Consider the following 14,665-nt stretch of genomic DNA (forward strand, 5'->3'; position numbering starts at 1 on the left):
CTGTGTTTTTACCTTACTCATTGCCGATTCCACGTCTTCATAGAAGCTTTCAACTGAAGCCTCATCATGGCTGGATGTAGACGCGTAAGCCTGTACCACCTTCATCTTGTATCTCTTATTCAGTTTAATTAGGATACCTACCACCCTTTCATTAATGCTATAATATTCCTCTATGTTGCCAGCTAGGTTTCTGTGAATTAGGAACCCCACTCCCAGTTCTCTTCGGTCAGCCAAGCCCCGATAGCAAAGGACGTGCCCATTCTGTTGCACCGTATAGGCCTCATCTGTCCTCCTAACCTCACTGAGCCCTATTATATCCCATTTAACACCCTCTATCTCCTCGAATAGTACAGCTAGACTTCCCTCACTAGATAAGGTTCCAGCGTTAAACGTTGCCAAGTTCAGGTTCCAATGGCGGCCTGTCCGGATACAGAGATTCTTAGCACCCTCTGCTGCGTTGCAGATCTGACCGCCGCCGTGGTCAGTTGCTTCGGAGCTGCTGGGGACTGAGGGCCGTGAGTTGTTTGACGTATGCATGTGGGAGGTAGTGGCCAGATACTGCACCAGGGTGGCCAATCCTTCTCTGGTGAGGGAGCGCGTTCCCGGCGGTGGTTACCGGTGAGGCCGCACCCCAGGCCTCGTAATGCAGTTCCATCACCACGCGGATTTTTTTTTTTTTATTTGGTTGGGAACTGCGCGGCACCGGGATTTGAACCACGGACTTTTTGCATGCGAGGCGGATGCTCTAACCACCACGCCATCGCTGCCTACCATCGCTGCTTCCAGAATACTGTTGCCAAACTGTTCTGTTGTTGTATTCATATCATGTGCACCATGAAGTCTAATGCATGGTGCTCCTTCTGTTTGTGCATAGGCTGCTTGCTGGAAGGACCTGACCCGGCCATCTTGAAGCCTCTCGTGGAGCAGGCAATGCCCACACTGATTGAGCTTATGTGCGACCAAAGTGTGGTGGTGCGCGACACAGTGGCCTGGACTATTGGACGTGTCTGTGAGATCATCCCTGAGGCAGTGGTTGCAGAGAACTACCTGGGTCCTTTGCTCCAGGCATTGGTGAAAGGACTGGGTGCAGAACCTCGAGTTGCTGCCAACGTCTGCTGGGTAGGTGTTGCTAAGCGATCGCAGGCACTATACATATGGTGGATCTGCTATGTCGAAGAGATACTGAACAAAATTTTTTGCCATCGAGATTTTTGGTTCACCTGAAAAATCGGGTGCTCAAATCGGCAGAGTTAGCCTTCATTTCAAGAGGAACTAGTGGAAAACAATAGATTAAATGTGTTTTTCACAAACCGCTGCGTTTAGAGGCGGCACCCTGAAGTAGAGGAAATGAAGTTCAATTTCACTGGAAACTGGTATGTCTAAATGCCTGCCAATGCCCGTATTTCTCAACCCACTCATCTTCCATACTAATCCCTGTATTTATCATAAATGCTATTTATCATAAAGACAGCGCGTTCGAAACACATTAGTGCTACATTGAAGGTAGTGGCAAGTCAGGTTCAAGTCAAGGAGCGTTTTTTTATACTAAACACCCGAATGCAAAGATGCTACTTGGCTCTTGCTTCAACTTCACTTGAGCAAGTCAGCCCGAAGCTGGAAGCGGACTTGAAAATGCTCTCAAGTCTGCTTTCACGGTTAATAGACGCTCAAGCTGTCTTTTTTGGTGAAGTCGAGAAAAATCTTCAATGCAGAAGCGCGTTGTTCGCCTTTTATCGAGGTTAATAATAAGTTGTTTGCATTAAGGCACTTGTTGCAGCAAACTAAAGTTCAAACATTTGAAAGTACCTATCCTCTCAAAGTGCTACGAGCCCAGTATTTTGGTCATTTTACTGCTACCGAGCGTCCCGTAATGCCTGCAGCGCTGCGACGTGCAGTGTTGCTTATGGAAAGCGTCTTTTTTTCTGCTGGTTTCAGTGGTCACCCAAAAGGGGGTCTTCATTTCTGCAAGTGTTCATTCTTCGTCTTTTGCTATCAAATGCTGCAGGGTGTATAAGCCCATCCCTGGCTCACTAGTTTCAATGTTTCTCATAGTACTCTCCTTTCTACGGACATGCCTGTAGCGGGCTGCGTTGTAGTTGCACATGAATACAAAAAAAAAGTACTAGAAATGAGGTGTACAAAGCCCCTGTGCAAACCCATGTAGGTGTTCCAAACGGACAAAAAGAACTAAATCAAATAGGAGATGCTAACGATTTGTCTGCAATTAATTGAGGACGAGAAAAAGTGTGGCTTGGGATTGTCGGCTTCCACGAGACTTTTTCTTTGAGAGGGGGGAAGGATAATAATCACAATATTTATTTACTTTTTTCAATTTCGTGCCTGCATCACCATTAGCAGGCATTACAGCTGGGGGGATATGTATCGTAAGTGAACATATCTGTGGTTTTATGTCACGAAACCGTGATATGATTATGAAGGACACTGTAAGGAAGGCCTGCAGAAATTTCGACCACCTGGTGTTCTTTAGTTTGCACTAGCGTAGCACAGTACTATAAGGACCTTTACTATTTTGCCCTCACTGAAATGCGACCGCCACAGCTGGAGCCAAGATCCACTGGGATGGGCGCGGGGGGGGGGGGGGGGGGGGGGGTGTTACAAATTTGTTTTTCAGTGTTGGTGAGAGGCAGGGAGGAGGGACTGATCGTGGTCAGCCTCACTGTGCTACTTTATTAGTAATGAATTGGGAGTTATTCTGTTTTTGCCCTTACATACTGAAACATTGGTGAGCTACATGACATTAATTTCTTTGCACATTATGAAAAAAGTTATAATTGTATTTTTGCAAGATTTTCATAAGAAAATATGATTAGGAGAGTTCAGAAATTTTATGGTGCTAGTTTAGACCTTGAAAAATAAATTTAAGATGCACAGTGGCTCTTGCTGAATATGCTTAAGTAAATAGGCTACCAAAGTTATGTCTACCAAACTAATTAATTTGGGGATGAATGGAAAGATCTGATGAATGTAAAGATAATAAATCATCACATCAGCATGCCAAGTTTCATCAATTTATTCCAATAAATAGCAGATGTAGTTTTGGTTGCCACACCTCCGCTTAATACTGCATGCGACACAATATCGCTGGCTCCAAGCAAGCAATGCACTGCAGGAGGTTCAGTATAGGTCAGGTTTATTGCTTCTGTCATCATTACATTCTACTGCTCCATTTCAGTATGTCCTGAGCTATTCTACTTCATCAGTTGTTTACAGTTAAACCTGCTTATAACAAACCTCCATTTAACGAATTCCTCGATATAACGAAGTTTTTAAATTGCCCGCCGTCACTCCATAGAAGCGCATGTATTTACAACCTCTATGTAACAAAGTAATAGCGGTAGACAACCTTGATATAACGAATTTTTCCCACGGACAATCTAGGCATTTCGCTCCGCGTTTTTGCATTTTGGTACGAGCGTGCATCTTCTGCGGCTGCCTCGCCGTCGACAAAGTGGGTGCGACGCGCACGACGCACCTGGCGAGAGGGAGCGCTCGTTATTGTGCGCCAGACGGGCCTGCACCTCACGAGCCGGCGTATCCGCTGTTCTCGCCTCCCCCCCCCCCCCCAACTCTTAACCAAAATAAAATTTAAAAAACTACTTTTTAGTTGGCAGTGCCACACTTTATGTTAGCGTCACATATGTGGGGCTGCGTTGCCTGTGGAGGGCACTTTAACGAATATAGTTTTTTGCGGTATCCGTGTCTGTGTCCGTGTCTTTCACTCGTCGTTTTTGACGCGGGTGCGCGTGCAGTTTCACTGCGCATGCATCGTGTGGCCCCGATGACGTTCAGCTTTTTTTTTTTTTCTTATGGCGATAGCAATTATATGAAGTCTCAGTTGAATTACTTTTTTTGTCTTTGCCACCAATCGCCATATATATATATAAACTCAAGAAAGAAAACAAAAGGCGCCTGCGCCGGCGTCCTGCAGCTTGTCACGATGCGCCGACGCGCGTTTATCTCCAACGGGTTCTTTGCCCGCGAGTTCGGGAGGGGGAAGAGGGGGGGGTAGATGCTTGTGCGTGCGTGCGCTTATTCTTCGGTGGGGAAAATTGCGTCTCTTTAACTTTGACCCGAACGATTGCGTTTTGTTGCCGTGTGCACAAAGATCTTTTTGCTCGCTGGGCAGGTGCCGTTTGTGAAGAGAGTGCACTTTTCAAACACAGCGCAGTAACAACATTAACTGGGGCACTTGTTAGTTTGCACTCATATCTGCACCTGTGATTACGTTTCATGCCTCGTTTTTGTTTAAACAGTGTGTTAAGTATCGAGTGATAAACATTGCTAGTTCGTTCTCGTCTTGTGTAAGTTTTTTTCGTGCGTCGTTCGTGCGCGAGTCGCACGGTGCACGTTTCGATCTGCTTGCCGTTCTTATCATTACATTCCAAGTTGCTATCGCATTCATTGCTTCGCGCTTGCAGCGAAACTCTGACTTTTATTAATTTCGGACAACCGTGTCCACACCATCGCGGGGATGTCCGACTAGGCGCTGATGGAAACTCTTTGTGACCATTGTGACGACAGATCTTCGGAGGTCGGCTTGTCACGCGATTCCGTCTTGCGCCAAGAGTTTGCAGTCTGGTAGCTTTCGCGATTAGCCGATTAGTTCTGGCAACATGACAGTGTGTTAAATGCAATGCTAGGAATGTGATAGCAAAATATTATGTTATAGTCAAGAGTCCGACGGAATCCCATGTGGTCGGGGACAAACATAGTGCAAAATAACAAAAACGCCGACCAAGGTGAAATACACAAAAGTTAAAAAGACGTTTCGGCTCCCCACACCGGAGCCTTGTTCACAGTGACTGCAAATGGCGTAGTGCGCTCTTCTTATGCACGTTTCATCACGTGTTGCAGACATCGCACGTACACAGGGGGGAGTGTCCCAATATTTCTATGTTATAAAAAGTAAGGCTGGCGGCCAATTCGATTCGATATCGCGGAACTTGTACAAAATGCTGGTGTGAGCAAATATGGCCGCTCCAGGGAAAAGTGCTCGTTCAAGACAGGGGGTTTACTTTCTGTTTGAGCATTCGACGGCAGTTCTAACACGCGGGAAATGTTATCTTATGCAGTTTCCAGACGATATGGGATGTGCAGACTCTTACGATCTCTGCTTCAGCAGCGCTCGCGCGCTTTTACCGACTCTTGAAAATTACGATGGGGGGGGGGGGGGAGTGGCATGTTGCGGAACATTGCGGCAACGACAAAAACCTGCCGAGAGTGTCCATACAATTTCTATTGCAATAATAACGCAATTTTTTTTTACTGTAAAGTAAGTGTTCTTGGTTAGCTCTGCCTTCAGTCCCCCTTTTGTTTATTTGCATGTTTAATTTTCTAATTTTTGGGCCGAACCTGCATATAACGAAATCCTCTTTATAACGAATTATTCCAGGAATGTATCAATTTTGTTACAACTAGGTTTAACTGTATTAGCACTGGCTAGTGTCCCAACAATGAGTGCCACTGTGATTGAGAATATGAGTGCCACTGAGATTGACAATAAGAGGTGAAATATTTTATTGCAGGCTTTCAACAGCTTGGCTGAGGCAGCATTTGAAGCTGCTGACACTCCTGCTGATGGATCAGAGCCAGAAACTTACTGCCTGTCAGAATACTTTGAAGTTATTGTGTCAAAGCTTTTGGAAACAACAGAAAGGTATGTACTTTGCGCTACAGCTGTGTGCTCTTGTGTGCCGACGTGCTCAAGCTCGTGTGTATGGTTCTTTCACTGCTTTATCTTTGCACTAGTGAGGTTGCAAAAGGAAGCGAGAAGGGTGTCTAGGTATTTTTTCATGGTAACTTTTAAAGGAATGAGAGAGGAGACTTTATTTAGTTGCTATATGTGAAAAAACAGCTGGGAGGCATCGAGACAGTCATCTATAAATGCGGTGCCATCTTGTAGGGCTGACGGGGGCCAGGCGAATCTCCGAAGTGCGGCGTACGAGGCCCTTATGGAGCTCGTGAAGAACTCTCCACGTGACTGCTATGTGTGGGTGCAGCGTACAACAATGATCATCTTGGAGCGGCTGCAGCATGTGCTTGCCCTAGAGGGCCACATCCAGAGCAGCTCCGACCGGGCTCAGTACAACGACCTGCAGTCACTGCTGTGTGCCACACTGCAAAGCGTGCTGCGCAAGATGACCCTGGAGGATGCTCCGAAGATCTCGGATGCTGTTGTTGCGGCCCTGCTGCAAATGTTCAGTTCAAGCAGTGGTCGTGCGGGGGGAGGTGTGCAGGAGGATGCACTCATGGCGGCCTCTACTCTTGTTGAAGGTACTGACCACACTGCCCCTGTGGCCTTGCTTCTCGATCAAAATTTCAGATTGGGAAGGAGAAGTCACGTGGGCTTCCAATAATTGCGTATTGAATTGGCGTGCATTTGCTGTTTTCAAGTGAATAAAAACAATGTGCACATCATTTGATTTCCTAATTTTAGATACTCCAGCATTATTTTTGTCTCAATTTTGGTAGCTCCATACCAGCTTGAAGCTATGACTTGATTAAATTTGATTGTTGGCGGCACTACAAAATGTATATTGCAGTGCCTCACTGGCTGCTGGACCAATCAGTGCTGTTTCCATGCAATTTACACATCGTTCTTTTCTTCGATCATTCAGTTCTGGGGGAGAAGTTTGTCAAGTACATGGAAGCGTTCCGGCCATTCCTTGCCATCGGTCTGAAGAACCATGCAGAATATCAGGTAGCGTGCTAAGAGACCATCATTGGGAGAAGCATGTTTTTTGTGCATTTGCCTGTGTTTTGGGCATTTGCCTGAAACAAAGTTTTCTGTCTACCAAATGCTTGCAGGTGTGCTCAGCTGCTGTGGGTCTGACGGGTGACATCTGCAGGGCCTTGGGATCTCAGGTCCTCCCTTTCTGTGATGACGTAATGACAATGCTGCTGGAGAACTTAGGGGTGAGTACGTGACCATTCTTTAAAAGGGACATGGTCTCTTATATTGTTAAACCTTGATATAATGTATTCACATATTGTAACTTACGCACATGAAACACCTAGTGTCTGTCGATCCCGTATATATCGAACTTGAAGGGGATCACAAAACTGTTCGATACATCGATAGTTTGAAGTCTAAAATATACGCATTTAAGGCCCAAAATAAAGCATTTCAGGCTTGTGAAATCGTTACAAAAAAGTCCTAAATAACGATTCTTCCACAGTATAATGAAAAACAAGGTGTGAACTGCAAGTTTGCGCACTTCATTCCACATGAACATAGTCCGTAAGCTTGTCTTGCTTCTTGCTCTCCGTCAAGTTCCAGTCATCCGCAATATCACTGAATTGTAAAAACTGCAATATTTTGAGAATCCATATACAGTAAAACCTCGCTAATTCAAAGTCACTGGGGCCGCGAGAAAGGTTCGAATTAAGCGGGTTTTCGAATTAACAGAGCATACAAAAAGTGGGATGCAAGGAACTTGGAACTATTCAAAGTAATTAGTGCTCCTCGTTTGTTGTGCCAGTTAGCTTGCGGCTCGAAAGGTTATGTTTTTCAGCAACACCTGGTCTTTATTTTTCCGCGAACATGAAGGAACGGTGGGCCTCGCTGCTGCCACCGAAAAACGAACGCCGTCGTGACTAAAATGTGCACTTGCAGAAAACAAGACGTCTTCACCGCAACACAGTAGTGACACGCGGGCAGCATGTCGCGTGCTCCTCTCTGCATCAGCGCGTCATGACGCGATCATTAGCGCATTCTTTCTATTATAATAATTATGAATTTAATAACGGCCAGTATGACGAAGCTCGCAATGTGTTTTGGCTGGAAAAGATTATCTTTGAAACTTTCTTAGTTTTTGAAGTAGCTGTTGCTGGCAAGAACTCCGCCAGCAGTGCAAAAACGCAAATTGCTGGAGCAACCGGAGGTTCGCATACATCGCGATTTTTGCTAAACTGTCCTTTATTAATTTCTTTACAAGCCCAGAAAGAATGGGTAAACCATGACCTGCTGACATTGCAAGAAACATGAGATAAGCTGCCCGCGTGTCAGCACTGTGTTGCAGTGAAGCATTGCTCATTTTCCGCAGACGCACGTTTTGGTTGACCACAAGACCATTTTTATTTTCTTTTTTTTTGTGCTGGAAGTAGTGAGACTGGGGTGCCTCAGATGTCACTCATTAGTATCAATACGATGCATTGCCTTGTGGCAATTAATGGTTGTTTGGGCGATTCGCGGCGAAATCGAGATCTAGAACTGGCACATCACCCAAAGTTTTCGAATTAACCGGACTGGTGCCGGCCACCGCTTCAAATTATCCACTCAAACTTACATTGCAAAATACAAGACCGGAGAAATCCTTCGAATTAAGCGGGATTTTGCAATGACCGAGTTTGGATTAACGGGGTTTTACTGTGAGCAGAATTCAGCTCCTTCGGCCACAACAGCGTTGATTGACGAAGAACGGCGATGCAAGCTTTGTAGCGCAGCCAAAAATTGGTTAGTGGCGGCAGCGAAGGCAGTGATGTTCATAACAGCATGGGTACACTCCTGCGGCAATGGCAGCCATGATATCAGTATCAGTGCTGTCAGAAACGTCATCTGCCCTGATGAAGTCGCTCACTGTCCGAGCTGGTGCCCGAAATGCTGATAACTCCGAGAATTCACTGAGGCAATCATGACGCACCCGAAGTCCTCATCTGGCCCGCAAGCAAAGTTTGTGACAGTGCTTTACTTGGTGTCGCTTCAAGCGCCAGTCATAATATTTATCGCTACGTACGGGTCATCATTCTGTTCAACTCCCGAATGAGGATTTATTGGGAACGATGCGAGAAGTACACAAGTTCACATGACGCAAAAGACAACGCCGGGTTCCCATCGTCAACATGTTAGCAATATTGATGTCACTTGTGAATTAGTATCTCGCAGCCACTGCTTTAATACGAAAAGGTAGGAAAAGCGTAGCCTCCGTGATGTGTGCTTTAAAACCGAAAACACTAGATATACGTCATGAGGTTGCACATCACAAAGGCCATGCTTTTACAGGCTCACATGCCCATTGCATGCCATTCTGCGCTAACAAACAAGGAAGAGAATGCGAATATTGCAACGAGATCGCCAAGTCACTTTGCATCCTCATTTTGGTGTCCTTGGCGATGGGTGTTTTTAAGAAACACTATGGCCGCTCGTTAAGACCTGCAGGCGCGTCAAACATATCAATGCACTCACAGGTGCCGTGCAACGAAACAGTAGAATCTCGATAATACCAATTCGAAGGGAGCACGCAAAAATATTCATATCATATGGAACTCGTTGACCGAGAAAGTTATTAAGGTCAACAACTACTTGCTGAAAAAAGTCTATGATGTTCTCTTGCACTTTCCTGCTTTCATTGCCTCTCAATAAAGTGCAGCAGTTTCCTCACTCATGCTGCTGGCACTGTAAGGCGCATTCACAGTTGGCATAAAAGGGAGTGACAGTGGCTAAACTTATTGAACATCCACTCGCTTCGTCGCAAGCGTCCGCAAAAACGCGCTCGAAGTCGATACGAAAAAAATTGGTCTAAGAGAATTCACACTCAAGAATTCGAGCGAAAACACCAGAGCGGCCGCAATACCACATCCGCCCGGTCGGAAATGCTCCCATTCCTTCTGGCGCTTGTATAAATGCCACCGCCGCCGTCTTTGCCGCTTGTGAATTCATTCCTAAGCAATTAAACCCCCACTGATTATGCATTAAAGGTGCTGAAATAAAATATTTTACACCTTTGTTTCGGGAGATACGTCAGAAGAAATGACACGAGCAGATGCACTGGCAGCGGCGGCGGCGGATTCTGCAGGCAGTGCAAAGCGAGACGCATTAGCTCATGCCGACTCGCTGTTGCTGCACCTTGTTCTACTTTCGGTTTTGAAATTTTTGCAGCGATCTTAATCCAAACCAGGCTCTCAATGAACATGTCCTTGTCAAGGCCGTGAGCTCTGTCGTACTGCGCAGGTAGTTCGCAATAGCGCCAACACGAGCCACCGCACCCGCCAACGCCCTTGGCCGCCATATTGAATGTACGGCTGGTTGTTTTCATCACATGGTTTGAGAGCTAGTGCAGCTCGTGTATCCAAAGCCGTATCAGAAAGGCGATCTGCTATTGCGCGACGGCAAAATTGGTTTCGTACTGATTTTTTCACGTTGGTATTGCAGCATGGTTTTCCGCCCACTTTTCCGGTGGCAAAGCGAGGTAACTTACTGTGACTTATGCCGCATTCGCTCCCTTCGAGTCCATCCGAAGCTACCTTAAAATTCGTATCATCGCGAAATTGGCACCGATCGTAATCATGTTGAGATTCTACTGTATACAAGTGCATCAGTCCCATACTTTTGCATGGGAAATTCAAGCGGATTTCCCAACTGTTCGATATAGCCGGTAATTCTATATTTACGATCAACTGTATAATGTAGTTAGACTTTTTCTTGGTCCCGATCTTTTAAGCACTATGGCTTCATTGAACGTAACAAACCAACTAGCTCAAATGTCTGTTCTCTTGGATTTTTTTCTAATTGTGAATTTAGAGGCATGTAAGCAGATTTATAGCAGTCCTTGAATAAAATCCTCTAAATGGTTCTAAAGGGCATTTTCAAGGCCCTGAGAACCTTTCAATTTGTTTGAGGTCCTTAAAATTCCTTGAATTTCGTCAATCGAAATTCTTTAAGCCATAATTTAGTGGTTTTTTTTTGCTTGCCTGGCAACTATGTGCTTTCAAGCCAACAAACCATCCAATCCGTTTCTTTAGCCATAGTGCAGTGTTGTAGTACAGTGTACTCTTCTAATACACTGTAGTTGTGGTAGCACTTGCTTGGTTACACCAGCAACGGAGCTAAGCTTGGCTTTTTTTGTGGAGACTGTGCAAGTGTGCACGAATATCCGCAGTCTCCTCGCTTATGGTGGAACTATGCCGGGCAAGTGCAAATTCCAGCCATCTTGGTCATGCATTGCTGCTTATATGGAGTATATTGCACTGGATATGCTAAACTCTCATCAGGCAGTGTTCCCATGTAGGAAGAGTTTTGACGTGTCATGAATGGGGGAGTCTGCTCTTAAGTCACATGAAAAGTATGAAACACGTTGAGAACACAAAAGTGGCTACAGTCCATAATAACTTTAGTGCGTTTATGGGGCCAACCATACAAATAAAATAAAGTACAAATTTTTATGCTTTAAAAAGTGGTGTTGTCATTTTCTGCAGTTGCAAGTGTTATTGTATGTCCTTGAAAAGTGTTTGTTAGATCCTTGAGTCCTCGAAAACCGTTGAATTTTGTTTCACTTAAGTGCTATGAACTCTGGTAAGGTTTTATTTTGCACCTGCAAATATTTGGTGGACGTAAAAGAAAAAAAAGAGTAAAAGAGAAAAAGGCGATTTTTTTCTCTGGCGTTCTTATACTCATATTGTCATGAGGTCGTGATGTCAACGAATAAGCAGACTGTAGTTAGAAGATAAAAACTGTTTATTCAGCCGAACTTGTGACCCGTAAACTGAAGGTCAGATTACAGCGATGCACTCTGACACTGATAGCGTCGAACAGAGCGTCGGCCGTCAATCAACTGACTAGCGGTGATGCGCGTCAGCCTTCGTACACGTTCTGTCTGATATTCTAGCGTTATCGCTAGTGGCCACGTATGTTTCAGTATAATTTGTAATGTCACCGAAGTGGGCAGAATCCTAACGAAATTATCTACTACAGTCCTGAGGCTTCTCAAACGCTGCAGGCGTGGTTCGCGCTGAGAATTACGAACTGTGTGACAGGGCGATAACAAAGCTTGAGAAAGTAACGTGGCACTAACAAGCGAGGCCAGTGAAACATTCCATTATACGATGGAGGTCCTTATTTTATTATTTCTGTGGTGGGTTTGCCTAAGCCAAATTGGTTTGCTGTGAATTGTGGGTTGTTGCAAATGTGAGGAAAGTATAATTGAAGTTCCACTGTGTACAGATAATTTATTAGGTTTTCCCCTATAAGAGGTTTGCGTGTGTTTACAAAAAGCATTTTTTGATGTATTGAAATGGTGCCAGTATACATATAAAGCTAAGCCTCTTTAAACTCAGTTTTTTTAATATAAAAACTATTTATTTGTAAAAGATGCACTCGCTCTTTACAACATTTTAAGCAGTGCAAAAGATAAAAGGGAGAGTAGTAGTAAGAACTGGACCATGGCGTCAAATATTTTTTATTATTAGGGTACACTGACTCAGTAGGGCATTTGCAACATTTTGGCAGTTGACTGTAAATAATTATGAGCTGTTTTGTTTTCAGAACAATAATGTGCATCGCTCAGTGAAACCTCAGATCCTCTCAGTATTTGGTGATATTGCCCTGGCCATTGGACCAGAGTTCAAGAAATTCCTCGAGATCGTACTTCAAACATTGGCTCAAGCCTCTGTGGCTTATGTTGACAAGGTAAGCAAATATTCTGTCAAGAAATTTAGGTTTACAGTATTCAAAATAAAGATTTCTTCATTTTCATTGACGCTCTTTTCTCTTGAACTAAAACATTTTATGCTAGCACTTCCTTTCAATACAGTCAAACCCCCTTTATAGAGACAGTGATGCAGGACAAATGGGTATAAGAGACATCAGTGTGTTGACATTGAAATATGTGTTGATATTAAAACGCATATGTGGTGTGAATTAAGATGCATCGTCTACGAATGTGTCAAATTCACATACAGTATAACCTAAATACAACGGATCTACAGTCCGCTCGTTAATTCAAACTCAAAGGGACCTCTGAATTTTGTTCGAATTATGAAGTAGTTTAAAATACAAAAAGTTCTCAGATGGCTGTAGGTGAGGTGACACCACACATTATGATTAGGCATTGATTTTATCTCATTTATAAATTTTAGGTGTTTTTAAGCCCTAACTGCACACAGTAAAAGAAAGCAGAGGTGTAAAGCCCACAAGTTTATTGGCCATTTACAGAGGATCAGACTTTTTAAAGAAATCGGAATCTCCAACTACTTCATCACTTTAGGCAAGTGCCTTCAGCTCAAAGCTCTCTTTACTAGTTGAAAAGCATCATGGTTTACCATGTCTTTGCTTCGTTTCAAACATTTTTTTATTTTTCAAAACCTTTTTCTTGAAGGCGTCAGGCGCTTATTTTTCATTTTTAGACAGGATTATGTAAACACACAAATTTTTAAATAGTAGTGGGAAAGTAGCAGATATTTTCGGGTATGGACCTGCAAAAAGTATGAAGTAACAGAGCGATGGAGTTTGAAATAAGAGGCTTTTAAATAATTGAAAGAATAGAACGTCAATCAAAAAATAGAATTTTCTTTGAAATAACTGAAAGTATGAATTATCAGAGCCAATTAATGCGAGTCTATTGTGCTTACAACAGACATTTGAATACTACATACCAATTGGAGTTGTTATACAGACATTCTTATTTGTTTCATGGATTGAGCTTATTATGGATTCTAGTAGAACGGACATTCAGATATGTAATTGACCGAGTTGTGAGGTCTGCAAGGTGTTCAGGACTCCTTTACAACGGACTTTTCTACCACACATTCGAAGTTGAATAAATTCAAACATCGTTTGCCATGCTTTTGGAAGGGGAACAGTTCACGGTGGTTATCGATGTACCGATTAAAGAACAAAGGCCACAGATCTGTGACCCATAATGATCAGTTATGCCTAGCTACCGTGACGAAAATCGGCGCAGCATGCTTGGTCTTGTGTTTTAGAGCACTGACAAGCGAAGTTGCTAACCGCTGCTCCGAGTGGTCACTGAGCTTCATGATTTACCAAGTGCCAGACCACCCGCCGGCAACCTGTGGACGCCTTAACTCATAGGCGGCTACGTCACTGCGCACTTGATGCTGTCTGCTTTGGTGTCTACTCCATCCATGGCTGCGACAGCCCACAATGCCGATGCAATTTCTACTTCAATAGCAGTTAGGTAGTGAAATTTTACTTATTTCTGTTGTGATGCAAATTATTGTAAGTGGACTACTCAAGCACGCATGCATCGTAGACCCGCGTGGTCGTTCCACTGCTGTTTCTCCTGGCGAGTATCGTGCACGTTTTGCCCAACCTTTGAGAATACGCACACGCTCGATGTGGCTCAGAACACCGACGACAAGAACTAGGTGTGCATACAATGAGAATTCCAGAAACGTGTGAGAAGCGGACAGAAAAGTGAAAAGAGAGCAAGAGCGTGTCCAAAATTTCGCGCGTCTGAACTTAAGATGGCCGCAGGACCATGTGCACAGCTCCGTCGTCTGCCATTTGCCTGAAAGAAATCGTTCAGACAGTCCCGGGCCGTCTGCAGGCCGCCAGGCTCGCAAAAAACGAACATGCGTCTGAGCAGTCCTGGACCAGTGGGTAGAGCTTCCAGTTGGTTCCTGAGAAAAACAAATGCCAGAGAGGTTCCTGAGAAAAACAAATGCGGCTCTGGCAATTGTGGCCATGTGGAGATGTCCGGAATGTGTAAGTCGAAGAAGTGCATTGCATGTCAAGCTGGAGTGAGGAAGGTGGGAGGGGTTCTTCGCTGCCAATGTGCAAAAGACCTTTTCGCGGTTCTGAGCAGCCACCTAGCAATGTAATTTGACGCTTTCAACAAGCTTCTTCACTTGTGCATGTTCGCTAGCACAACGGTCTTACCCACAAAGTTAGAAGCAGAGCTCGGAG

The 14,665-nt window shown here is 44.4% G+C and overlaps 1 protein-coding gene across 2 annotated transcripts in view; it reads left to right on the plus strand.

Moving 5' to 3' along the window:
- Positions 1 to 14,665, plus strand: part of Fs(2)Ket (Importin subunit beta Fs(2)Ket) — a 64,732-nt gene that overhangs the window by 28,649 nt on the left and 21,418 nt on the right. For both annotated transcript variants that reach the window (XM_037412318.2, XM_037412317.2), the window contains exons 10-15: positions 875 to 1,119; positions 5,547 to 5,677; positions 5,924 to 6,294; positions 6,639 to 6,721; positions 6,829 to 6,936; positions 12,281 to 12,424. In XM_037412318.2, coding sequence (XP_037268215.2) covers positions 875 to 1,119; positions 5,547 to 5,677; positions 5,924 to 6,294; positions 6,639 to 6,721; positions 6,829 to 6,936; positions 12,281 to 12,424 — 1,082 coding nt within the window. The remainder of the gene's footprint in view (positions 1 to 874; positions 1,120 to 5,546; positions 5,678 to 5,923; positions 6,295 to 6,638; positions 6,722 to 6,828; positions 6,937 to 12,280; positions 12,425 to 14,665) is intronic.

This window comes from Rhipicephalus microplus, chromosome 1, assembly GCF_043290135.1.
Source record: "Rhipicephalus microplus isolate Deutch F79 chromosome 1, USDA_Rmic, whole genome shotgun sequence".
In the NCBI taxonomy this organism is placed as follows: domain Eukaryota; kingdom Metazoa; phylum Arthropoda; class Arachnida; order Ixodida; family Ixodidae; genus Rhipicephalus; species Rhipicephalus microplus.